The sequence below is a fragment of the Grampus griseus genome (assembly GCF_964374135.1).
Source record: "Grampus griseus genome assembly, chromosome: 6".
In the NCBI taxonomy this organism is placed as follows: Eukaryota; Metazoa; Chordata; class Mammalia; order Artiodactyla; family Delphinidae; genus Grampus; species Grampus griseus.
Window position 1 is genome coordinate 20,187,579 of NC_139000.1, and position 27,901 is coordinate 20,215,479.

At 48.7% G+C, this 27,901-nt stretch overlaps 2 protein-coding genes across 2 annotated transcripts in view; one reads left to right on the forward strand and one right to left on the reverse strand.

Moving 5' to 3' along the window:
• RNF183 (ring finger protein 183) overlaps positions 1–27,901 on the forward strand; it is a gene marked incomplete at its 3' end in the record, with an annotated part of 360,397 nt that overhangs the window by 138,761 nt on the left and 193,735 nt on the right. The gene's annotated exons all lie outside the window — the stretch shown is intronic.
• RGS3 (regulator of G protein signaling 3) overlaps positions 1–27,901 on the reverse strand; it is a gene marked incomplete at its 5' end in the record, with an annotated part of 127,536 nt that overhangs the window by 36,884 nt on the left and 62,751 nt on the right. The window contains 1 exon segment of the mRNA XM_082656624.1: positions 26,518–26,640. Coding sequence (XP_082512750.1) covers positions 26,518–26,640 — 123 coding nt within the window.

Genomic DNA, 27,901 nt, shown 5'->3' on the forward strand with positions numbered 1-27,901 from the left:
AGAAAACATCCTTTATTAGGGTCAACTTGGAACAGCCCTCATCTGAGCTGGGCACTTCCCACTCCAATCAACACTTTGCCTTGTCCCTGGGGGCAGAGCCAAGGCAGTCCTTGCAGGGCCCAAGAACCCTCCAGATTGGAAGGCTCTCATCCTGCAGGTTCCTGGGAAACAGGGCCCATTCTTGTCCTGGGAAACTAAGGAGGTGAGTCTCAGGAGACGGCCAGTTCCAATGGGAGGCTGATGGTTCCCAGGGCGGAATTTCTGGTGCTTAGGCTCAGATTTCTTAGGGTGGAGAGCCTGAATTTAAGGTTCCTTGAGATGAGAGAAGTCTATGAGTTCAGCTGAGTCTTCACCTCTCAATCAACAAACAGTTTCGGAGCACCAACTACGTGCCAGGTTCTGTGCTGGGCCCTGGGGATGCGGTGGAGAACAGGCAGAAAGGGGCCCTGCACTCGCCAAGCCGACAGCTTAGTGATGGAGACAGACATCAGGCTCACAGTCAGACTAGCCAGCCCATCATCAGACACTGTGCCAGAGCAGCCCTGCCAACCCAGGGCACTGAGTCCAGAACAGATCCAGAATGCATTCATCAGTACTCTGGACCACAAGGACAGTGAGGAAAGGGCACAGCACTTCAGTGTCCTGAGGCCCAGAAGCAGGCCAGGCCAGGCTAGGAGAGCATCTAGTGCCTGGGGAGCCCAGGCGGCCACTGCCCACTGCCTCTCCATAGCTCCAGACACAAATCAACAAAGCATGTGGACCCTCCCAGTGTACAGCCTGGGGCAGGACGGGAGAGTCACTGTCAGTCAGGCTATCTAAGCCAAAAGGGTCCTTGGAGATCTTTCACTCTATAAATATTCCCTATTTACAGCCAGAGAAACTGAGGCCCAGAGAGGGTTAGTGACTCTCCCAAGGAAACAGAGCAACTGAGAGGCAGGGCTGGGACCAGAGCTTGCTAACTGCCAGTCCAGTGCTCCTTCTGTTGCACCCCAATGCTTCTCAGACCTATGTAAATGATGGTGCTATTCAGTACAGGAGGACTTGGGATCTAGGGAACAGCGAGATCCAGGTGGCCCACAGGCCACAGGATCAGCACCTGGGCCCTCAGAGCCTGGGCCCCATTTATTGATCTCCATATTTTATTTAACAAACACTTATTTGACGGTACGTGTCAGCACTGTTCAGAGCACTTCCCAATTACTGACTCATGAAATCTTCATAACCCTATCAGATATGATGTCTACTGTCCCCATTTTACAGATAGTTAAACAGAGGCGGAGAGATAATGAAACCTGCTCAAGGTCACCAGTAAGTGCACAGCTACAGATCAAACCCAATCCACTATCCGCTGTGCCCTGCCCCACTGCACAGGGCGGCCATGGAACAGAGCCCTCCAGCTACATACTGAGAAGCCAGTTGGCTATACAGCCCAGCCATGCAGGCAAACGTCTCACTGTTCAGGCAAGCTGGCAGCAGCTTCCAGAGCTAGGACCAGGGAGGGTTAGCAGGGAGCCAGTGTATGTGCACCTCTCATTTTAAGAGAAGCAGCACCCCCAGGCAGAACCCAAGGCTCCAGGGAGATGCAGCAGCAGCAAGATACAGCCCAGACACCCCAGAAAGGCCGTTCCCTGCAGCTGCACCGCAGCAAGGCTCCATCTGTCTTCCCTCACTGCCTCCACTGTGTTAAGCCTGGTCCGCTCGGAATTGTGTTCGCAAGACCCCATCATGAACCCTGCACAGACGGAAACCCACCCACCTTCCTTCCCCGCGCAGACTCCACCTGGGGGAGACTGAACCTTGGCAATACCCTCCTCAAAAAAAGGAGGGTACCTGCCAAAAGCTATTTAATGAGCTTCCCTGTCCCGGCTTCTGATCCAAAGTCCACTGGGATTTTATTCCAGGGTGGGGAGGAGAGTTATGCCACTATGGCAGAAACTGGGCACAAAGCCAGGGAGATGTGGTCCCAGGAATTCCAGAGCTTATGACAGACTAAGACCACCCCCAGCCCCCACCAGCAGCTGCTCAGGCTTTCACTGCCTTGGACAATGCAAGGGCCAGGCCTGTGCTTGGGTGATGGGGGTAATGAAAGCCAGGGCCGGGACACACTGGCCCCGACCTGCCCCTGCCCCACCCTGTTGCAGAAGAGGGCAAAGGCCCTGGGCGGCCCAGGGGAACTGTGGAAGTATCTGCATATGCCCCTCCAGCCCAAGCTTTGAATCTGCTAACCCACTTAGGAAGTTCTGGGCCTAAGACTCATTGGGTCTTACAGCCTTGGTTTTGGGGTCTATAGTCTCCATGCAGAAATGCCATCCCCACAGAAGAGTGGGCCAAGAAACATTTATTGGTTATTTCAATAACTACTGAATCCCTATTATGTGCTGGAGCCTGTACTCGGAACTATGGACACAGGCAGGGAAGCAGCCTGCTCCTGGGATCTGACTTGGAGGGTGGGCACAGCTGACCCTGGTGCTGATGCTTAATCAGGAACTGTCCTGCCATGTTCTGGCCTCTATGACCCTAACAGCAGGGCAAGGGACACAGTCTCCCACCGCTTGCTAAGGGCATGCTCCTGGCTCTTCCTGGGGGCACGTGCTGCAAGTGGAGTGCAGGTGAGTAGCACAGAGCAGGCATCCATCCTCAGGTTCAAACCCAGGGAGAGTTTTGGCCTGTAGTCTGCAGAACCCAGGGCAGGTCCCTTCCCCCTTACTGGTCTCAGTCTTCCATCCCTAAAATGAGGCCAGAGATGGGTGTCCAGTAGCGCCCCAGTTTCACTCCTCCCCTTCAAGAGTCAGTCCCAGGCCCCACAAGGTCCTCTCACTAAAGGATTAGGTTCTGTCAGTGGTATTTAGAAAGAGCACAGACTTTGCAGCCTAAAAGAATCTGAGTGTGAGTCATCTTCGGCAAGTCGCTTTAATGTCTCTGAGTCTCGGTTTCCACATCTGTAAAATGGGGCTATTACCATCTGCCTCAATGGGCCCTGCGGAAGACTAAATGAGATAGTGCATATGGAGGGCCTGTTGCTGTGTTGTCATTGTTGCTGCTATCATCTGTCAAAGGACAGAATTGACCTTGAGTGGGTTGGTGAAAAGAGTAATGTTAGGACTTTCCTGGTGGCGCAGTGGTTAAGAATCCACCTGCCAATGCAGGGGACACGGGTTTGAGCCCTGGTCCGGGAAGATCCACATGCTGAGGAGCAACTAAGTCCGTGCACCACAACTACTGAGCCTGCACTCTAGAGCCCACGAGCCACAACTATGGAAGCCCGCACACCTAGAGCCTGTGCTCCGCAACAAGAGAAGCCACTGCAATGAGAAGGCCGTGCACCGCAACGAAGAGTAGTCCCTGCTCACTGCAACTAGAGGAAGCCCACGTGCAGCAATGAAGACCCAACGCAGCCATAAATAAATAAATGTATTTAAAAAAAGAAAAAAGAGTAATGTTAAATGTGAAAATATCTGTTGAGGGTCTAATAGATGAGAGCCTAACATGGTGCCCAGTTCTACTAATAGCTGACAATCACTAACATTTATTGAGCAACAGGCTACTATCATCATCCCCATCCTACAGATGGGAAAACTAAGGTACAGAAAGGTTGCATGGCAAAGGCAATGGCAAGATAGGCAGCATGGCACCAAGGTGTATGCTCTTAAGCTGTATTCCCGCCCTAATTCATGTTCCCCAAATGTCTCCGCCCTTCACATGTGTCTCCTCCTCAGCAACTTCAGGCAGCAAGGGCAATCCCCAATCTGCTCATGGGAACTGCATCTCCCAACGACAGCCAGGGGAAGCCCACGTGCAGCAAAAGCCAGTAGACAAAAGTCCCCCCGGAGAGCTGGTCCTGAGAACCGTCGCTGGCCTGGGGCACGCATCACAGCCACCAAGCATCATCCTGACCTTGGGCGCTGCAGTGGCACAGGATGGCCAAGAGCCACGACCATCTCCTTTCCTGGCCCCGGTCCAACCAGCCACTCACTGGCCTGGGATTTCAGGCTCTCGGGAGCAATCCTCGACCCAATGTGCTTGTGCCAGCTCCAGGGTCAGGCCGTCTTGACTACTGGAGTTCCTGAGAAGTGTTCGGCACAGATGTGGAGGTCAGCCCTGTGACCTTGGCCGCTAAATGCAGTTCACCCCCGGACTCCCCCGAGTTCACCCCTTGCTTGGACTGTTGGGCCTAAGGCCGGGTCACCAAAACAGAGGCTCAGCAGATGAAAGACTGGACTGAAATGCTGGCTTTGCTGCTGTTTTCTGTAGGACCTGGGGCAAGGCCAGTCCCCTCCTTGGGCCTTAATTTCCCTGTCTCTAAAATGGGTGCTAGGGTTGGACGAGATCAGTGCCACCCAGCATGTGGTCTGCAGGATGCACTGGTCCATGAACTGCTTGTTACTGGTTTACAACAAGATAAGCAGCAAAATCAAGAGTGTTTGGAAACTTCTGTGGCAACTTGACATTGCCATGACATCCAAGTGCAAGACAATGGACGGGTCTGATTGAATACTTATAAGGCTAGTTCGGGTGCTGTCAAACCAGCATGAGATATCATATACAGTGTGTGTTTTAACAAAAGTATAAGGCTCTTCACCGCAGGTGATTTAAGAAGCCCTGGTCAAAAATGTCCTTGTTTCCACGAGAACTCACTAACTAGGCCTCTAACATAGCACTCACACCTACAGCGGGACTCATGATCCTGTCACCCAAATGTTTCCCTCTCCACTGCTGCCAGCTCAGAGAACGGCACCACCAATCACCTGTTTGCCTGAACCAGACTCATGGGCGTCATCCCTACCCCAAACTCTCCCCCCACCCACCTACTCACCAGATCTTGCAGATCCCACATCCTCCACATCATGCGGATCTCACCTCTCGATCCCTGCTCCCTGCACCCTAGTCCAAGGCACCAGCACCTCTTCCCAGGGTGAGGGTAACAGCCTCCTAACTGCTCCCTGCCTCTCGCCTTGCCATCCTCTACGCCATTCTCATCAACAAGGCTGTGAGCTTTCTATGACACACATCAAACACAGAGCTCCCAGCGCCCCAGGATAAAGTTCAGACTCCTTACACAGCCTCTCGGACCCTGAACACTCCTCCAGCTCACCTCGTGCTTCCTTTTCCCCTCCCTCATGCCCCCACGCACACTGGTCTACCTTAAGGTCCTCACCTAGAGTGATCCTTCCTACATCCCAGCTCCTGCCCCTTGCCTCACGTCCCTGACCAGATCCTCCCAGTAGGTGCCCTCACTGGGCCTTCTGTCACAAATGTCATCTTTTCATTATATATTGTTCATACTTGGTTGGGGTCTGTCTTTCCTCCAACTGTCCTCTACCACACTAGGCTATTAATTAGCCCTATGGAGATGAGAACTATGTTGGTTGATGAACCACAAAGTAGAGGACATTTGCCTGGCCAGCTTCTATCTGTGCTTCTTTGCCATCTGAGGAAGCACCCGTCCTTCCCCCACTCTCAAACCAGGTGATTCACGTGGAACTGACCCATCTCCCACTCCAGGGATGGCCATGTGACCCAGGCCACAGCCAATCACTTTATCCCATCCTATTGTCTTCAGTGACTGGGATAGGCACATGGTCCAGCTTGAACCAATAAGACTCAGACCCAGGATTATTGCTGAAATGATTGAGGGAGTCAGACTGTAAGGCCTTCATCCTGGTATTTCTGGCAACTATCTTCCATCACTAAGGGAGTGAGCCAACACATAAGCAGGTAGAGCCAAGAGATAGAGCGGGTGAAGCCAGTTCTTGGTGACATTGCTCAAGGTCTCGAATCCAGCTATGCCTGAAGGCTACCCTCCTAAATCCAATAAATTCCATTTCTTGGCTGAAGCTAATTTGAGTTGGATTCTTGTCACTTGCAACTGGAAGATTCTTGCCTAATGTGTCCTGAATCACCAGTGTTTAGCACAGTGTCTGACATACAGTAGGTACTCTGGAATTATTTTTTCATTCATGCAGTCAGTCAACAAATATTCAGCAGTGAGAAGGTGACCGGGTCTGCTTTATAGGAAGAATCATCTTGGCTGCTGTTTAGAGGGGTGACTAACAGAACAGGAGTAGGAACCAGGAGATCCACCAGGAGACCATGCAGTAGTACCAGGGACAGAGATGAGGCCTGAAGAGCACGGCTGAAGAGAGGGAAAAGGGGGGAGGGGAAAATTCCCAATTCCGAATTCACTGGAGAACCTCTGATGATCTCTGCTCCTCTCTGGTCCTCAGTTTCTCAATCTCTTTCAGCTCCTTCATTCTAGCATCCCTATGTTTTCTCCTACTGCTTATAGAGTCCCTAGCTGTCAACACTCAAATTTGTACTGAAGGGTATCGAGGTCAGGGTCAGGGTCAAGTCTGGAGGTTGGTTCTGACAGGCAGGGAGTATAGCTCAGTAGCTAAGAACACAGGTTCTGAAGCCAGATGCCTGGGTTTGGATCATGGACTATACCTCCTAGCTGTGAGACCTTGTACAGTCTATTTAACCTCTCTGTTCCTTTGTTTCTTCACCTATAAAATGGGAATAATAACAACAGTGTTAAGCAGATTGCATATTACAGCAGAAGGAAAGTACATTTGATAAATATTAGGTGGTATTATTATTATTATTTGTAGTAGGAAATCCAAAAAGAGGAAATTTTAAAACATAGAAAATAAATTATTCCAAAAATCAGTAAAAAATTTCCTTGAACTAAGGGAAGACTTGGGTCTTCAGACCAAAAAGGCTTACCTAGTTAGTACCAGGAAAAATTACCAAAAGAGAGCAAACAACTAGAAATAATCTGGGGAAATTTCTAAATTCCAAAGACTAGAAAGAGAAATCCTGCTTGCTTCCATAAAGAAACTTTAGCAAATCAAGTGAGTACTGCACTTCTCACAACACCAAATGCTGGGACAATAGAGCCTTTCTCTCAGGTTTCTGGGGGAGAAGGACTATTAAACTAGAATTCACTACTCAGGCAAAAGATGACTCAAACATGAGGGCAAATATTTTCAGACTTACAAAGACTAAGAAAGTATGCCACCCACAGATCCTTTCTGAAAAATTTACTCAAGAAAGCTCTCCAAACCAAAATGAATCAAAATCTAGAAGTCAAGAAAAAGATGCTGTGGGATACAAGACACTGGCAAGCAATGAAGCCAGAAACATTTATACACTTAACTACAGATGACATAATTGATAAGTTAAATGCAATTTTAAGTAAATGATTCTCAAAATGCAATAGAACTAATGTTTAAGAATAATAACAATCAGAAATAAAATTTCAGATGATTTCAGCAATACCTAGGAGTCATGGAGAAGAGCAAAGAGAAGTATGGGCCAGCTTATTATGGGTTGTAGGACATGAGGACATGCTATTATAGATCTGGTGTCATTCTTTTTTTTTTAACATCTTTATTGGAGTATAATTGCTTTACAGTGGTGTGTTATTTCTGCTTTATAACAAAGTAAATCAGCTATACATAAACATATATCCCCATATCTCCTCCTTCTTGCGTCTCCCTCCCACCCTCCCTATTCCACCCCTCCAGGCAGTCACAAAGCACCGAGCTGATCTCCCTGTGCTATGCAGCTGCTTCCCACTAGCTATCTATTTTACATCTGGTAGTGTATGTATGTCCATGCCACTCTCTCACTTCGACCCAGCTTACCCTTCCCCCTCCCTGTGTCCTCAAGTCCATTCTCTAAGTCTGTGTCTTTATTCCTGTCTTGCCCCCTAGGTTCTTCAGAACCATTTTATTTTATTTTATTTTATTTAGATTCCATATATATGTGTTAGCATATGGTATTTGTTTTTCTCTTTCTGACTTACTTCACTCTGTATGACTGACTCTAGGTCCATCCACCTCACTACAAATAACTCGGTTTCGTTTCTTTTTATGGCTGAGTAATATCCCATTGTATATATGTGCCACATCTTCTTTATCCATTCATCTGTTGATGGACACTTAGGTTGCTTCCATGTCCTGGCTATTGTAAATAGAGCTGCAATGACCATTTTGGTACACGACTCTTTTTTTTTTTTTTTTTTTTTTTGCGGTACGCGGGCCTCTCACTGTTGTGGCCTCTCCAGTTGCGGAGCACAGGCTCCGGACGCACAGGCTCAGCGGCCATGGCTCACAGGCCCAGCCGCTCCGCGGCATGTGGGATCTTCCCGGACCGGGGCACAAACCCCGTGTCCCCTGCATCGGCAGGCGGACTCTCAACGACTGCGCCACCAGGGAAGCCCCATGACTCTTTTTGAATTATGGTTTTCTCAGGGTATATGCTCAGTAGTGGGATTGCTGGGTCGTATGGTAGTTCTATTTGTAGTTTTTTAAGGAACTTCCATACTGTTCTCCATAGTGGCTGTATCAATTTACATTCCCACCAACAGTGCAAGAGGGTTCCCTCTTCTCCACATCCTCTCCAGCATTTATTGTTTGTAGGTTTTGGGGGTGTCATTCTTGATATTGAAATACGTTGGTTAAAGAGATATGGGTAAAATCACCAGCAGCCTAGAATTAGGGTGTGTAACTTCAGAGGAAATTTTACAGAAGAATAATGAGAAGTTAGCCTTGGGATATTTAATACTACTAAAACATATTATGAAGCTACAGTGATTAAGTCTCAGTATGATGTAGAAATAGACGAATAAATGAGGGAAACAAGCGAATTCAAAAATCAACCCACCAATGTGTGGAAATTTGGTCTATGATAAATGAGTAAAGGAAGGATAACTCAAAAAAATAGGTTTGGGGCTTCCCTGGTGGTGCAGTGGTTAAGAATCTGCCTGCCAATGCAGGCGACACGGGTTCGAGCCCTGGTCTGGGAAGATCCCACATGCCGCGGAGCAACTAGGCCCGTGAGCCACAACTACTGAGCCTGCGCATCTGGAGGTTGTGCTCTGCAACGAGAAGCCGTGACAGTGAGAGGCCCGCGCACTGCGATGAAGAGTGGCCCCCACTCACTGCAACTAGAGAAAGCCCTCGCACAGAAACGAAAACAAAAGGAAGGAAGGAAGGAAGGAAGGAAGGAAGGAAGGAAGGAAGGAACGAAGGAAGGAAAGAAGGAAGGAAGGAAGGAAGAAAGAAAGAAAGAAAGAAAGAAAGAAAGAAAAAGAAAGAAGCTTTCATTTAAAAAAAAAATAGGTTTGGAAAAATTGGTCAACCACTTGGGGAAAAAATTAGTGAGAGTTCCATCTGACACCAGACACTAGATTAAGTGCAGATGAATTAAAAATATGAACGTAGGCCTTCCCTGGTGGCGCAGTGGTTGAGAGTCCGCCTGCCAATGCAGGGGATATGGGTTCGTGCCCCAGTCCGGGAAGATCCCACATGCCGCGGAACGGCTAGGCCCATGAGCCAAGGCTGCTGAGCCTGCGCTTCTGGAGCCTGTGCTCCACAACGGGAGAGGCCACAACAGTGAGAGGCCCGCATACTGCAAAAAATAAAATAAAATAAATATGAATGTAAAACATAAAAGGTTAAAAGTACTGGAAAAGTATACAGAAGAATATTCGTTATAATTTTGGAGAGGAAAAGGCCTCAGAAAGTATAGCCCCCTACCCTCAAAAAACAGACTTGACTACAAAAATATTTGATTATTAAAAAATGTTAACTTCTGAATGATAAAAGATACTATAAATAAAGTTAAAAGATAAATAATAAACTGGAAAAAATATTTGTAACCTACATAATAAGCAAACGGTTAATATTCTAATATTACAAATAAAACAAATGCCCCAGTAGAAAACTGGGCAAATGATATGAACTGATGAGCCGAAGAAGAAATATAAATGGCTAATAAATGTAAGAAGAAGCCCAACCTCACTAATAATCAAATAATTATATACAGCCACTATGGAGAACAGTATAGACGTTCCTCAAAACACTAAAAATACAACTACCATATGACCCAGCAATCCCACTCCTGGTCATATACCCAGAGAAAAACATAATTCAAAAAGATACATACACTCCAATGTTCATTGAAGCACTATTTACAATAGCCAGGACATGGAAGCAACCTAAATGTCCAACAACAGAGGAATGGATAAAGAAGATGTGCTACATATATACAATGGAATATTACTCAGCCATAAAAAGGAACAAAACAGTGCCATTTGCAGAGATATGGATAGATCTAGAGACTGTCATACAGGGTGAAGTAAGTCAGAAAGAGGAAGACAAATGTCATATATACTATTGCTTATATGTGGAACCTAGAAAAATGATACAGATGAACTTATTTGCAAAGCAGAAATAGAGACACAGATGTAGAGAACTTATGGATACCAAGGGGGTTGGGGGTGGGATGAACTGGGAGACTGGGATTGACATATATACACTACTATGTATAAAATAGATAACTAATGAGAACCTACTGCATAGCTCAGGGAACTCTACTCAGTGCTCTGTGGTGACCTAAATGGGAAGGAAATCTAAAAAAGAGGGGATAGTTGTATATGTATAACTGATTCACTTTGCTGTACAGCAGAAACTAACACAGCATTGTAAATCAACTATACTCCAATAAAAATTAATTTACAAATTTTTTTAAGTAAAAAGAAAGAGGGAGAACTTTAAGACTGATGTGAAAGGTTTATATGATATACTAAGTTTATGTGTATGGAAAAAATACTTGGAGGAACACACCAAACTTACAGCAGTGGCTATCAATGGGGAAAGGGCTTGGAGAATGGGAGATTTTCTTTATTTTATTCAGCTCAGCAATGTTTAGGATATATTTGTACAAGTTTTGTACAAGTATATCAAGGAATATATGTAATGCAAATAAATAAATATTCCCATTTGTAATATAAATAAAATTTTTCAATTTCCTCAAATAAGTTTAACAACAAATGTGCAAGACCAGTATGGAAATTTTTTTTTCAAAACTTTACTTCAGAAATCTTAAAAGAAGATTTGCATAAATGAAGAGACATAATTCTATTGCTGGATGGGAAGACAGTGTTGTATAGACTTCAAAACTCCCCTTTTTGATGTATATTTTTAAATGTAATTACAATGCAAATCTCAATGAGATTTGGTGGGGAGAGGCAGGGAGGAGGTGGGGACTTAATAAAATTATATTGAATTGCATTTAAAAGAACAAATATTCATTAATCATTAGAGAAATGCAAATCTAAACTACAATGAGATATCATCTCACATCAGTCAGAATGGCCATCATCAAAAAATCTACAAACAATAAATGCTGGAGAGGGTGTGGAGAAAAGGGAACCCTCTTGCAATGCTGGTGGGAATGTGAATTGATACAGCCACTACGGAGAACAGTATGGAGGTTCCTTAAAAAACTACAAATAGAACTACCATATGACCCAGCAATCCCACTACTGGTCATGTACCCTGAGAAAACCATAATTCAAAAAGAGTCATGTACCAAAATGTTCATTGCAGCTCTATTTACAATAACCTGGAGATGGAGACAACCTAAGTGTCCATCATCGGATGAATGGATAAAGATGTGGCACATGTATACAATGGAATACAACTCAGCCATAAAAGGAAACGAAATTGAGCTATTTGTAATGAGGTGGATAGACCTAGAGTCTGTCATACAGAGTGAAGTAAGTCAGAAAGAGAAAGACAAATACCGTATACTAACACATATATATGGAATTAAAAAAAAAAATGTCATGAAGAACCTAGGGGTAAGACAGGAATAAAGACACAGACCTACTAGAGAATGGACTTGAGGATATGGGGAGGGGGAAGGGTAAGCTGTGACAAAGCGAAAGAGAGGCATGGACATATATACACTACCAAATGTAAAATAGATAGCTAGTGGGAAGCAGCTGCATAGCACAGGGAGATGAGCTCGGTGCTTTGTGACCACCTAGAAGGGTGGGATAGGGAGGGTGGGAGGGAGGGAGATGCAAGAAGGAAGAGATATGGGGACATACGTAGACATATAACTGATTCACTTTGTTATAAAGCAGAAACTAACACACCAACGTAAAGCAATTATACTCCAATAAAGATGTTAAAAAAAATAAAAGAACAAATATGTGAGAAAAGGATTCTTTTTTAAAAAGTGTAATGAGAGGATACTTATCCTAACATAATGTGAAAGCACTGGAGCAAATAACTGTTTGGAAAGAATGAAAAGCATTTTTGCTCACACCATATACCAAAGTAAATTCCAGATAGACTAAATGTTAAAAGTTGAAAAATAAAACCATAAAGTTCAAGGTGTGGGGGGAAGTGAATATTGTATAACCCTGGGGTGGATACCACAACACTAAGGGCAAAATAATATTTTTTTAAATTTATAAATATGATATTAGTCATCAGAAAAACACAATTCAAAACCACCATGAGATGCTATTTCACAACCACTAGGATGGCTATGATTTTAAAAAAACAGGAAAATAACAAGTGTTAGAGAGAATGTGGAGAAATCGGAATACTTGAACGCTGATGGTGGGAAGGTAAAATCATGAAGCTACTTTGGAAAAGATTCTAGCAGCTCCTCAGAAAGTTAAAAAGAGTTACCATTTGATCCAGGAATTCTACTCCTATGTATATACTCAAAAGAAATGAAAACATACGTCCACACAAAAACTTGTACACAAACATTTACGGCAGCATTATTCATAATAGTCCAAAGGTGGAAACAACCCAAAGATTCATCAATAGATGACTGAATAAATAAAATGTGGTATAGCCATACAATGGAATATTATTCCACCATAAGAGGAATAAGGTCCTGATGCATGCTGCAACATGGATAAACCTTGAAAACCTCACGCTAAGTGAAGGAAGCCAGTCACAAAAGACTTAATATTACATGATTCCATTTATAGGAAATGTCTAGAACAAATCTATAGAGACAGAAAGTGGATTAGTGGTTGTGTAGGTCTGGAGGAGATGGGGGAATGGGTGGGTGATAGCTAAAGGGTATGGTTTCTTTTGGAAATAATGAAAATGTTCTAAAATTGACTGTGGTGATGGTTGCACGAGTCCGTAAATATACTAAAAAACCATTGAGTTGTACACTTTAAATGGATAAATTGTATGATTTGTGAATAATACTTCAATAAAGCTGCCACCAAAGCAATTTACAGATATGACTACCCATAAATCAGAAACATCTATAGTTTAAAAAAATAAAAGGTTAATATACAAATATCCTTATTTTATAAAGAGCTCTTGTGAATTAATAAACTATAAACAGCCCAACAGAAAAATGGGCAAAAGATCTGAACAAGCTACTCACAAAAGAGGTAATGTAAATAACTGAAAGGCATGTAAACATCCAACATCTCTAGTACTCAAAGAAATGAACCTCCTAAAAAATGTAACAATGCACAGTGTTGGCGAGTGTGTGGGGAAATGGTCTCTTACCCAGACTGTATCAATTTGCTTGGGACTGAGGGGTTTCCCAGGAAGCAAGATTTTTCATGTTAAAAAGGGAGAGTCTGGGGCAAAGCAGGATGAATTGGTCAATCTTAACTGGGATTATAAATTGGTACAATCATTCTGGAGAGTAATTTGGCAATAGGTATCAAGAGCCTTTTTTACAAATATATACCCTTTCATCTGGAAATTCTAGTAGCAGGAATTTATTCTAACAAAACGTTCATTTATCAACAAGTATTTGTGGTGGGTCAAAGATGTACACTGGATGCTGGGGATATAGCTATAAAGATTTTTATCTCAGGTTTTTGTAACAATGAAATATTGGCAACAACCTAAATGTTGACCTACTGAAGATTTTTAAAAATAAAACCTGTTTCATCTACACAATGAAATACTCTATAGGCACTAAAAATGATGTTGTAGAAGCTCATTTATTGACATGGAAACGTGGATACACTACATTGTTAAATGGAAAAAAGCAACTCAGAAAACTGTGTGCATGGGCAACCCCAATTTGCAATTTGTTTATACACACAAACGTATATGTGTGTATAAACAAATGCCTGACAGGATACACCCCAAAATGTTAACAGTGGTTATCTCTGGGTGTTGGGATGAAGGGTGAACATTTCCTTCTCCTGTTTCAACTGTACTAAATGTTTTCTTCATAATAAACATGAATTACTTTTGTAACAATACAACAAAAGTCAACTGCATTCAAAAAACAAAAAACCCCACACCTGCCATGCCCTCATGGGTGGAGGGCCAAGGAGGGGGGCTGCAGAGTCAAGCACATGTTCACGCTTGATCTAGCAATAACAGCTGCCACTAAGCACAGTCGTCCCTTGGTATCCTGTGTGGTGGGAGGTAGGTGGTTCCAGGACCTCCAGGAGATACCAAAATCCAGGGATGCTCAAGTCACTTATATGAACTGGCATAGTGTTTGCATAGAACCTACACACATCCCTCCCATATACTTTAAATCATCTCTAGATTACCTATAATACTAATACAATGTAAATGCCATGTAAATAGTTGTACGATGGAAATACTATGTAAATAGTCACCAGCTCAGCAAATTCAAGTTTTGCTTTTTGGAACTTTCTGGAATGTTTTTGGGTTTTTTTTTCCTATCTGCGGTTGGTTAAATCTGTGGAAGCGGAACCCGCAGATACGGAGGGCTGTCTGTACCTACTACGTACCAGGCACTTTGCACAGATCATTCCCCTTACTCCTGAGGAGAACCCTGTGAGAGAGATGTCCTTGTCTCATTTGACAGAGGCTAGGTAACGTGCCAGTAATCCCACAGCTAGTGAGAAGCAGAGCTGGGATTTGACCCCTGGCCTGCCTACCTCTGAATCAGGCCCCTGCCTCTACCTTAGCTGCCCCTGCTTGTTCCTGGGGATGGGCAGAGAAAGGTCCCAAGCCACTAGGCCCTCTGTCCTGCAGGCTGGTTCTATACGGGCCCTGGTCCTCCCTCCCTGCACACAGTCTAGGGGGCGACAGAAGGACAAATCAGCAAGGGTGGGGACAACGGCAAGGGGAAGGCGTGGCGCTGGCAGGCCAGTTGGCTGAGGTCAGGGCTTAGGGCAGACTAGCCAGGGACTCCTCGCCTGCTGGGCGACATTCAGGAAGCCTAACCACATCCGGCCCCAGGAGTTCCCAGGCCCTGTGCGCTCCCAGTGGCAGGGAGAGAAAACCTCGCCCGGCCTGCTGCCGCCTTGCTAAAAGCAGGAGGAAAACAGCCTGCCATCTGGGACCTTCCCCCTGGGCTGGGGACGGCTGGCCTTTCCCCACTGTGGGCCTCCAGGGTCTCCTCTTCTGTGTGAGGAGGGGCCGTGACGGCTGGTGGCTCCAGGACCCTCCCAGGTCTAAATTCTCTGAATCCACTGCGCTTCCTCACAGAGGGCCCGGCAGGAAGAGGAAGGGGGTGAGGCGTCCCACCCAGCTCCCGAAGGAGCCCCTTCCTCTTCCCCTCAGCTCCAATCCCACTACTATTTTTAGAACTGGGAGCGTCTCCGCCAGCCCTGCCCTGCTCAGAGCTCCAGGTAAAACACAGCAGCCCCATTCATTCTGCTCCAGCAAGAACGCGTGGGGAATTTATAGACAAGCCAGCCGACTAGACAACCTCTCCCCACACCATTAGCAGGGCTATTTCTCACTATTTCCATTAGACAGCCCAAAGTGATGACTTACTTTTCCTAATGACAACACAGCCGAGTGAGATGACAAGCGTCTCTAGAATAGTCTGTGCCCCGCCCCGTCCCCAACCTGGCAGACTCGTCAAAGGCCGCTGAAGGGGAGCGCTGAGCGATGGGTCCTAGTTCCAGTTCTAGCACCAACTATGTGCCCCTGGCCAAGTTCTTGCCCCTCTCTTGGTCTTGGTTTCTACAAATCAGCTTGTTAATCGATTGATCCTGGCGAGGGAGGGAGGAGGCTTTTCAGTTCCACACTCAAAGATTCTGTGGTTCTATCAAAATTCTAGTCACTCATGAAACAAATATTATATCCTCTGCTTTGTGGTGTGTGTTGAGCTGTATTCCCAAATCATCTGAGAGTTGATGATGGGTCTCAGAATGCATTTTCCCATTGAAAATTGTGTTATAAATGGTGGTCAGCTTCCTAGGCTAGCCTACTGAACACTTAATTTTCTCCCACGAGGAGAAACAGCAGAAACCTATATTGTGATAGAATTTAACCAAAATGGAAAACGACTAACGTTTAAAAGACACTGTTTTAGAAAATTTACCCTGAGTAGTGTTTGAGCAAAAGAAGATATACATTAAAGGCAATGAAAAAGTCTGTGGCAACTTCTGGGGAAGAGTCTGAAGCAGACTTCTGACCACACTGGAAACTAAAGGCACTGCACACAGATTCTCACTGCTTCCACTGAAAGTTAGCTTTATGCCATAGACCAGGAGTCCGATTGAAGAACCTATGTGTATACCTGTATATGTGAAGTTAAAACAAGAGTCCAGTGAGCAGGAAAAAAGAAGGGCCAGGGGAAGATTCTAGGTTTGAAAGCTCCTTGCCACTTTCCCTGGGCGGGGAGCCCGAAGGAGGCACATTTGGGTGGGAGGAAGCAGGGCTGTGCTTACAATCTGAGTGCCTGTGATGAGGACCCCTTCCTGTATAAGGTTCATACGTATACTTATTTGTCTCAAGTACATGATGAATATTAACCACGTACAACATTTGCATATATACATACACTCTTGTTTCAATGTGAAGACCAAAATGTCTGATTTCCTTTTTCTTTTAACCTGTTATTAGAGTCCTGAGGCTTTGAAGATGACTCCTGGAGATCACCTAAATTCAACTCCCTCATTTTTCTTGGTAAAGAAACAAATGATCAGAGAAGTGAAGTAATTTGCCCAAAGTCACTCAGTGAATTACAAGCAAAATCAGTATTTGAACCAAGACCTTCAGAATCCTACTCTGGTTTTCTCTGAAGGCAAGGAGCTCAGTGAGAAGGGAGCTCCACAAACCCAGGGAAGAGAACCATAGGAGCAGTTCTGGGTCTCAGAAGGGTCTCCTTCCCTCTGAGGATGCCCAGAAGTCAGTGTGGATATGGTGGCATCTATAACCCTGAAGTGAGTCTGGCCAGATTAGATTGCTTAAGATCAAGTGGGGATCCAGGCTCTGGTCTTACAAAGCCGAGGTGCAATGGAAAAAGCTCTGAGCCAAGAAAGGCAGGAGACCCGAGTTCTAGTCCTGGCTCTGCCACTACCTTGTCCCATGAACCTGGCCAGGTCACTTCCCCTTTTTGAGCCTCAGTTTCCTCGTCTAGATTCCAAAACGTGAGAGGCTTGAACTGCATGGCCCAATCCAATTCTACAACATCTCCTGAGCACCTACCAAGGACCAGGCAGTAATAGAATCAGCAAGAAATAAACTTTGACCTCCACTGGCTCCCAAGGAGCTCATGGTCTTGCAGGTGAGACATATCTGCCTAACTCACTGTGCTAAAGATGAACAAAGTACTGTGGAATACAGAGGGGGAAGCGGTGACTTCGGATGCACGTCTGAGAAAGGTGTCTCAGGGGAGGCTTGAAGGCTGAGGGCTGTATGTGTCAGGAACAGCAGAGGAGGGCAGGCGGCATCAGGCAGAAGAAACAGCCTAAACACGAACACGCGTGGGGAATTCAGAGAAGGAAAATAATCCAATACGGCCGAGCTGTGGGCACAAAGCAGGAGGGCAGAGGGCGAGCCTTAAGAAGCAGGCTGGGACCATGGCCTCCCACGATGGTCTTGGAGCGGGAAGTGCGACTGCTCAGCTTCCCCACCCCTCCCAGCTTGGATGGTCCGTGACTGCTGAAAAGTAGGAGAGCAGAGCAATCCAAAGCCAGTGCTCTGGAGCTGGGCACCCAGGATCCAATGCAAGTCACCCACTGGCTGTGTGACCTTGGGCAAGTTTCTTCTCAAAGACTCAGCGTCCTTACCTATATCAATTGGGTATAATGAGAGTAAATGTGTAAGGACCACAAAGAACCTCACGAAGCTGCAGTGAGGATGAAAGAGACAATGTAGGTGAAGAGCCTGGCATTGCTCCAGGTTCACAGCCTACGCGCTCACTTATAAATTACCTACTGTTATTATTCTACTCTTAAACCAAGGATCTGGGAACAGTCTGGAGGACAGTGGCCCTATTCAGAGAAAGGCTTGAAGAAAGATGAGGTCAAGACAAGATAGAGGGTAAGGTTGTGCTATCTTCCTTAAGAACAAAAAAAGATAGCAAGATGACTGAGGCCAAGAGGAAGGTGGGAAGAAGGCAGTCTCTCCGCAGCCAGACGGGCAGCGAGGAGGGGAGGGCGGAGAGCTGGAGAGACTGGAAAACAGGTTTTTGGCGGGGGTGGGTGGGTTGGGGGGGGTGGCGGCGGGTGGTGAATATCTGAAATCTAGTCCATTTGACACCCAGTTACTTAGGGTTGAGATTCCAAGTCAGTCAACTGGCAAAATCTGGGCCCAAAACCTGGAGTAGGCTCTCTCCTCACCCTCAACAGGGCAGAGGTCAAAGGCCTCCTTCCTGTACTCATGCTCAGTCCATCTGGGCCTGAACCTGAGCCATCCCTTTCTGCCTTCGGCCGCTGTTCATTGCGGCCAGGTACCCCAAGACTGTGCTGCTGGTCCTCTTGAATGCCAGACTCAAAAGGGGGATGGGGTAACCCCACCATCCCAGTGCTGCTGAGAGCCTGTCTTCAGGACGTCCACCTTGTCTTTCACATCAGACCTCTTAAATCTTGTGTGAAGCTATTCATCTTGTCAGCCTGGGCCACCCCTGGGCCATATGAACTCAAAGTTTATTCTCCACTGTGTAGAGAATAAGGCATCTCATTTTTATTAGTCCTAAAGCATCCCGTCTAGAGCTTAAAGGGCCACGATTTCTGCATGCAGGATATCTTCCTCCTGGCTCTTCCTGGAGGAGATGATTGATTTCTCTTACTTCCACTCCTAAGAGGCAAACCTTTCATTTGGAAAGAGCAATGGATTAGGTTGCAAGGCCTTGGCTTGAGGACTAGCTCGGTCTCTTACCAGTTATGTGACCTTGGATAAATCACTTAACTTCTCTGAGTCTTAGTTCCTTCCATCCATAGAACAAGGCTGCTGGGAGGCCTAAGGGAGATAATGCCTGGGGATCCCAGTTGCCATCTCTGAAGCCCGTGCTCTCGCTGTGGGCAGCCCTCCCACATTGTGAAATTGCCCACACCTTCAATCTGCAGAACGCTCTTGGTGCCGTGTATGAGAAATTCAGGCTTTGGTGGCAGAATTTATGAAACAAGAATTTAAACTAAAGAATAAAAAAAAAAAAAAAGGCATACATAAATAAATGTCATCATTATTTCCAACAGGTTCCAACTCCCAAAGGGCCAAAGGACCCAGGCGGCAGAGACCAGAGCATGACTGCTTCCAGGAGAGACTGGGAGTTTCAACAGACCCAGAGCCTGAGACAATAAGAAAACAAAAAAATGGGATCAAAGGATGTGTGGGGAACTTAAAGAATCACTTTGTATTCAAATCGCACAGATGGCCTTTTCAACAATAAATGGTTGTGCTCCCATGCTCCCAGCTCGCCCCGAGACACACACCAAGACAATTGGCCCATCAGGAAAGAGACCATTGTGTGAGCTTCTTAGCGTGATTTATGTGGAGGGAGGGGCTCGGCCATGTTTCCCGTGATTATGACTCGCAAATGCGATTTCGATGCGTTCATCATCCTGGACGTCTGGGATGGACTGGGCCTCTGAGGAGCAGTGGCCACCCGGTCATATTTCATCTTCTCGAGCCCGTGGAGCCAAATTAATTGTCTCATCGATTTGAGAGGCAGAGCAGCAATGGCGCTGTGGCTCACAACAGTCACTGGGAAGATGGGTCCAGGGCCCTCCAGGAGCTGATGTCTGCTTTCCCAGCAGCCAGCCAGGTCTAGGACCCTGACGGGAGCTTCCGCTCCACTCAGCAGCTTGTTGGGACAAGCCAGAGGAAAGTGCCGTCCCCAGGGCTAAGTGCCGTGTTCCGAGTCTCCGTTTCCCTGCTGCCAGAGCTCCCCCGTCCTCTGCACCTGTCTGGTGGACAGAGGTAGGTCCCCAGGTCCGGGAGAGAAAAGCTCGCTGTCTTCCCAGACAGGCAATTCTCCTGCGCCTCACACTCCCCTTAATGTCATTTTGTAAAAGGGAATCAAACGAAGTCATGGTGCAGCTTGTGTCTGTGCAGACTCAGCTGCTCAGCCGCTCAGAATTAACCCTGCAGGCGGAATCTCGGCTGATAGACACTGCAGATCACTTGTCCCACTTCAGGCCCAGGCTATTCCCCTGCTGGGCAGGACACTGGGCTGATCCCCTGTTAGATTACTGATGCGACGTGTCTGATCTTTCCTAGGCTGGGAGGAGGGGTGATCCGTGGGAGGTAAGGGGCAAATTCTCTTCTGGGCCACCCTTCTTAGGGGTCAAGTAGCCAAAGCAGCTGAGCAAACTCACCAGGGCACAAGACCCCTCTCTAAAGACACGGAGAAGCTCTTAAAAGACACAACACGGAGTGTCCAAGCTCCAAGGGGACTTCTCTAAACTGAAGTCCAGCCTCTCTGACCCCCTTTCTATGCAAATGACCCTGATCCTACACATACCCGTTGTGTGTGAGCTATGTCTGCGCAGTTAGAGAAGGGTGTGAAGGCTGCCCAACGCTGGGCTGCACCAGAAGATGCAGCAGCAGTGAGCAGGCTGCGCTCTAATCGCTGCCCCCACGTAGGCCTTTGTCAGCCTCATGGCAGGACGGCCTCCTCTAAGTGTGCTGAGCCTCACTTAGCCCCAGTCCCCGACCCTCCGGAGCTCTGCAGAAAGCAAACCCAGTCAGTTTCCAGAGGGCTGTGTTCACAGGATGGAGGGACAGCACAGGCCACCCCTGCTGAGGCTGGGGGGCTGTGAACTTGACCACCTTGGCCAGCTGAAGCACCCATAACTCCCAACTCCCAGGGACATTCTCAGAACTCAGCACTGGTCCCTACCCAGGCCTCACCAGGAGGGGGCTCTGTGAGGAAGGCCCCATCCTTACGTGCATCCGCTGAAAGAGTGAGACACAGTGGAGGATGAGGGTGAGAGCAGTGGAGGGACAGGAAACTCTCTCTTCTCATCGCAGAGCCTCCCCTACCCGAGGGTCTGGGCATTCACATACTCGCCTCCCCAGACATCATCCAGGACGGGCCACCATCACCCATCACCTGGAGGACTGAAGGGACCCCCCCTCAAAAAAAAAACTGATCTCCTCACACCCACTTGGGCCCCTCCTTGGGTTCTCTCATCGTCTAGAAATGTCCCTGAGAGTCTGTGACTCCCTTTCTCAAAAGCCTTCAATGGCTTCCCACTGTGTCTCAAATGCAGTCAATACATTAACCACCAAAGCCCTGTACGATCTGGCCCCCACCTACTTGGTCTTCCCCCTCACTAAGCTCCAGCTCCAGCGGCCTGGGCTCCGTTCCTCCAGCACATCCTGCTCCTTGCTAGCTCAGGGACTCTTCGCAGGCTGCTCCATCTGTCTGGAAAATCCTTTCCAAAGTCCTTGACTGGCTAACTCCTTCCTTGGCTTAAAGGTTATGCTCTTCCCCTCTCCCACCCCACACCCACACGCAGCAATCTCTAATAATATTCTCTCTTAAAGGAATCCTTTCTTTTCCTCCATAGATGATCACAGTGTGTAACCCCGTGTGTGTGTGTTGGTGTTTATGTAATGCTCTCTCCCCTACGGAGACTGAAACCTTGATAAGCGCAGAGACCATGTCCCTCTCGTTCTCCATAGTATCTCCAGCTCCTAGCCCAGAACCTGGCATAAAGTAGACGCCCTAAAAATATCTGATGAATGAAGGAATGAACGCATGAGTTCAGATGAAAAATGAGTGAATGGGTGGAGATATCTTCTGGCAGCAGCGGATCCTGGCATTGTTCTCCATCAGGGCTGACCTCTCCCAACTTCTCCTGCTGCCCCTGAGGCAGGCACTGGAACCACCGGTAGCCCAGATGCTATTTCACCTCCTTCTTCCTTGTAGGGAATAAGCTTCTGGGTCTTCTCCATTTGGGACTTTCTGAGCCAGTCTGCATCTGCCCACAGGGCCTCTCACACCACTGTGGTCCTTCTGACGCCAGTCCACACACCCGTGGGGCCACTCCCTTCAGATGGCCCTAGGCCCACCATCTTGGTCCTCCGTTTTGGGTCCAGTTGAGGTGAGGTTACTGTGTGGTAAGGGATGCCCAAGAAAGAGTTAAGTTGCCAGAAGCAGAGTCCTGCCCTTGGGTTTGCTCAGCCAATCAGAGTCTGTCCTGATGAGGTAAAGCTTCTATCCTGGGTAGCATTGGTTGAGTTGGCCGGCCCCATCTCCTGCTGGAGAGAGCCATAAGGGTGCAGTTTCTGTGGAACCAGACAGAACTGGAATTAGCTCGCTGTCGACTCGGGCCAGGGCTGCCTGACTCCAGGACCTGCCCCTGCTGCTTTCTACGGTGCTCAGATAGACCCTGGCATCTCCAGGGCCCCATCTCTAGCCGCCCTAGTGGAGATGACGAGGTGGCACGCACCTTGGTATCACACCTGGGAGAAGTCTTACAGCCAGAGCACACCCAGGAGGCCTCAGTTTCCCTGCCTGGTCCCAGGAATACAGCAGGTGGCTACCAGGAAGTGACATGGAGCAGTCGTCACATGTGCTCAAAGCGGCAGCATTCAGCTTCAATAAACAAGGTCACTAGATAAATCTTCCTATATAGACATAACTTTAATAATAATAATAATTCACAGAGTTCTTCTTGTGTGCCACTTTGCTAAGCGCATTACATGAGTTTAATCCTCACGAGAACCCTGTTCATCCATCTACTTTACTAATGAAAATCTTGAGTCTCAGAGAGGCTCGGTGCCTCACCTGAGGTCACAGAGCGGTAAGAGCTCACGCCTCCCATATCACTCGCTATGTTTATTTTTGAACCGTCTGTGGGCATATCGGTCTCCACTGCTGGACCGCAATTTCCCAAGGAAAGAATATGACAGATTCACCCGTGCATTCCCAGCACTGAGCTCAGGGTGCACCCCGAGAAAGGTCCATTGCCCAGGCCAGCGCTGTGCATGTGGTGGGAGCTCGTGGAGGTCCACTGACAATGAATGTACAGCCAAGAGCCCTCCGCCTGCCCCCATAAAGGACCTAAACTAGTGTCTGGCCCAGAGCAGGCATTTATTTCTATATTTGATTGAATAACCAACACAATATGCATTTATCTCTCCCTATTAGCTTAGCCTTAACAGTCACAGGTAGGACCATCTGTGAGTTATTCTAGATTAGCAGCATGGCAGCGTTCCCCATGGCAGGGAGTTTAGTAGAAGTTGTCCCAGGTGAAAGAAGACAGGTAGTTTCCCTCCAGGGATAGACGATGAAGCAAGAAACGGGGCAGAATGCTGATGAGGAAGAACGGGGTGGTGAGAAAAAGGAAGCTGGGAGAGGAGAGGAAGCCGGCCACTTACTTCTACAGAAAGAGGGAGCACGCAGGCCCACCTGCAGCAGCCTTCCACCTGCCATGGTCAGCCAGGAGTGAGCCGGAGAAAGGCAGTGGAGCCCCAGAGACGGGATGCAGTCGGCTGCTGCCTGCCTCGCTGTGTCCTTGCCCCAGCCGGGACCCCAACACTGCAACCCAAGGTCACAGGCACCTCAGACACAGCACAGAAAGCCTATGTCTGCCCCTCTCCCCCGACAGGAGGGGAGTAGACCTGGCCCCTAAGGGCAGCGCACTTCACAGGCAATCAAGTTATACAGAAATCTTGGATAACTGGACGACTCTAGGTCCTCAACTTTCATGAGAATCACAAAGCTTGAAGAGCTGCGAAGAGCCACCTGACCAATGCATAGATGGGACCGCCATGGCGGGAAGCGGTTGCCAAAGGTCACACAGCAGGGAGTGGCACACCTGCCTCTCTACTGTCCTTTGTTTGAATCCATCTTCCTCCAATTCCCTCTGTCTTTCCCCAGAAGCATTTCATGTTCAGGGCATATCACATTTATCATGTTTTGCAAATTGGGGAAGAACTTTTGCATTTTTTGAGATGTTTGAAGAATCCCACATTCCAAGTGTCAGCAAACACCGCTGAAAGGAACAGGGTTGAGAAGTGGCAGCACAGGAGTTTGGGGAGCTGCCTTGCAAAGCCCTCTTTCCCCAGAGAGGCACTGGAGTTGGGCAGACAAGGAGTGGCTTAGGCATCGGTTTCCATTCTGCAGCAGAAGGCGGAACAGTCTCAGAACAACAAAAAGGCATTAAAAAAAAAAAAGGCACGCTCCTCAGTGAGGGCTCAAAACAGATTTCAGGCAGAAGTGTTCTGCTTGACCAAAGCAAGAAGCCAGTGTCCAAGGTCTGCTTGGCCTTCCCTCTTCTCTCTCCCCTGGAGGACAGCAAGCCTAGTAAAAGGGCTGTGGCCCAGCCCTTGGCAAGGAGGTTCACGGTCACCTCGGAGGCAGCCAGGACCTGATGGAGCTGAGTGCAGGTGGATGGCCTGTGCCGGTTGGACAGCCACCTGGGCCCGGTGGTTAAGGTTTTGTTTTTTGCTGAAGCACTCCTGGAACCATACGGGGCTGGAGAAAATCCTATTTACGGGAACTTCTCTCAGGAAGCTTGCTGCAAGCGACTAGAAGGAATGAGCTGCTATGACTCTTCCAGTGGGTGTGATGGGGGTAGGGAAGGTTGGGCATCCTCCCCAAGGGGCCTGCCTAACAAAAAGTGGTTACTAAGTGCCTTTCAAGGAGCGTGGGCCAAGTGGGGTGTGACAGCTGGGCAGGGCCCGCTCCCAGGTGAGGGGGCAATCCTGAGGCCGTCCCAGCGGTCAGGCCCTCCGTCTTTTCCCTCCTCACGCCCAACACAGAGCTTCTCCATTAAGCACACGTTTAAAGAGTTTTGATTTGAAGACGCGTCCAGCTGTTGCCTGCCCGGGCTGCCCATATATCTTGGCATGGCCCGGAAGCCAGGCCCCAAACCCTCGGGCCCTTCAAGGGTCAGTCAGCGAAGCCGCAGCCCTGCGGCAACCAGCGCCAGAAACCCAGCCTACCTTCAGTCACTCAAATTGTCCCCCTCACCCCCCAACTGAAGGTGGAGAGACTCCCCAGGGCGTTGAGAAGGCTGTTGCCAACACTCTCCAGAGCCGGCAAACTCTGAAGCTGAGGCAGAAAGAACTTCTTCCCCAGATCAGGAGGAGCTAAGCCTAAAACACAAGAAAACTGAGGAACACCAGTGCACGCGTGCCACATCCCAGCGGCCACCCCAGTGAGGAGGAAGTGGCCTGGTCTCTGATTGTGACCGACCCAGGATCAAGGGGGCCAGGCAGCCTACAGCCTTGGCAAGTCTCTGTTGAGGAGTAGAAGCTGAGACTGGGAACCAGCCAGCATAGCAAGAGCACCTACTGAATATCAGGCACTGTGCTATGAACTGTGTAGGCACTGTCTCATTTAATTTGCACAACAACCCTTTGGAGGAGAAACTACTAGCCCCAGATGGGGACACCAAGGCACAGAGTAGTACAGTGACTTGCCCAAGGTCACCCGCCAGCCAGCAGCAGAATGTGACTCAGAAGTCCATGCTGTGCCCGCTGTCCTCCCTCATCACAGTTATTCTTGCCCCTGGCAAGTGTAAAACAAGATAACTGTCGAGTCTGAGATCACATAATTCTCAGACACGCGCTATTTGAGGAGCTGCCGTCCGCCACCACCCCACCAGCAGGGGCTGCGCAGCAGCCTCTTCCCCACCTCCCGTCCTCAGCAGCCTGCCCCACTGCCCCGTTGGGCTACGTGTGCATGGCGCGCAGGGCGGCCCTCAACGCAGCAGGAAGAAGCACGAGGCCTGCGAGTTGACCAGCTGGCGCTCGCTTTCCTTTACCCTCTTCTCCCTGGTTCCGGCCAACCAACCACCACGGCTCCCTCTGCAGCAAATCAGACCAAATCCCAACACGGCCAACACGTTCAGCAAGAGAAGGGACCTGAGTGGCTCACAAATGGGGGAATACAACTGTGCCTCGGCCTGGCATCCGGGGGACCAAGGGGAAGGCTGTAGTCCAGCTCCGATCCCAACGCCCTCCACAGGCACGGGACCAGCCGAGGGGGTGCCTGCCCCAGATCAGCTTCAGCTGGGAGTCTCTAATCTTCCCTGATGCTCCAGCCGGCCGGCTCCCAGTCCCCAGAAAACTCCACTTGGCTCCACCCAGCCGTGGCCTGCATCGAACCAGCACGGCTTCTGCCGCAAACGTCTCCTCCCAACTATGTCTGCTTCGGGCCAGTGTTAAACACCAGTGAGCTCACCGTCCCTGGGCACGACCTACACCCAATAGCAGAGGGGGGCCGCATGCCAGGCAGCAGCCGGGAGGCCGGCCCGAACTAGACCTTGCCGTCGGCAAACTAGAGAACAGAACCGAGAATTGATGGGTCATGCTCCATCTGGCTCTGTCGCTCTCCCTGAGCACCGTCAAACTCACTCAGTAGATCCAGTGACACGCCAAGGGGGAGAGTCGTTCGAGCACAGGCCTCCTTGCCAAGAGCTTGCTGCCCAGATCCAAGTCCTAAGCCAGGGCTGGTCCCAAGCTCAATTTGGAGGCTCAAGGGTGCAGGCGGGCCGAGGGGGAGCCAGGCAGCCAGGGCTGTGGCCACCAGCGAGGCCCTTACCTTGCTCTCAGGGGACGGAGCCGCCAGCTGTTGCTGCTTCGCAATGTTCTCCGACAGGCACCAGCACACTCTCTTCTTCTGCTCGTGCGAGTGAGCTTCCAAGGTGAATAAGCACTCTGCCTTCTGATGTCAGGGGAAACAGAGAGAGCGGCAGTCAGCGCTGCTCCCTGGTTCAGGGGCTCCCAGGACCAAGCCCAAGCACATCCCTGGGCTCCAGAGGGTGAGGCTGCAGCAGGGAGGGGAGTGACCGCTAAAAGCCACAAATGCACACTAATCCCCGGTGACATCGAGGCAGCCAGACGAGCAGGGAAGCTGGCTCAGGGGCCAGCTGGCAAGCCGTGTGCCCATGGGTTGGGGGAAAGAAGGGAGGCAGTGGTTCCCAACACAGTGGAGTTCTGTGGAGAGCCACCGACTGTGATGGTGAGGTCACCCCCGGGGACAGGCAGCACAAGGCAGCAGCTGGGGGAGCACGTGGGGAACCCAGAGGGCCAAGGTCTCCGCCCCTCTGATGCTCTACGGAGCCAGGACCCCTCCCCGGGCTCACAGAACCCCTCTCCCCCACCTCAGCACACTCATCTGATCACAAGGCCAAGGTTAGATGGGTGCCCAAACAGCGACTCGGTCCCTTTGGAAAGTCCTTGGGGAGCAATTGTGTGGCCTCGTACAGCCCCACTACTGCCTGACACGTGAGCTGGGTCTGATCAATGACTGTTCAGCTCAACTGAGTGCAAGTCTCTACCACTGCTGTCATTTAAATCTCACTTTGCTATTTAACCTTGTTAAATGCTGCAGTCTTGTCTCCCCAACTAGACTAGAAACTCCCTCTAGGAAGGCCTTTTTCAGCCGGGCCTAGTGCAGTGCTTGGCAAGTGAAGGCCTCAGTAAGCTCTGGCTCCCTGGAGGGACTTCCGGGATGAGGTCAAATCCAGGCCAGCTTACAGGCACCGGGGAGCGGCTGGGACCCAGGGAGTCGGCCCCGCCCCGCCCCGAAGGAGTCAGAATGTGCTGGGGGCGGGGAGGGGCGGGACAGCATGCCCAGTGTTATCCTCTCCAGGACGCTCTGAGGAGGGGATGGCTAGCTCTTTCTGTCTCCGCTGGAATCTGATTATAACCCCACAGGACTGCGATTAGATTAACTCATCCAAGGAGCTAAGAGCGTGAGCCGGATGGATTGGAACAGAGGAAAAGACAGTGTTTCTACGCAGTCCTTCCTTGTTTTGCAGTTGGACAGGCCTGGTTTGAATCCCAGCTTTGCCACTTCCTAGCTGTCACCTCAGGAAAGCCTGTAAAATGGGAATGACAGTGATATCACCTACCTCCCAGAGCTATTGGGAGGGCAAGCAATAACCCAGGCCTCAATAAACAGCAGCTATTGTGTTATTAGT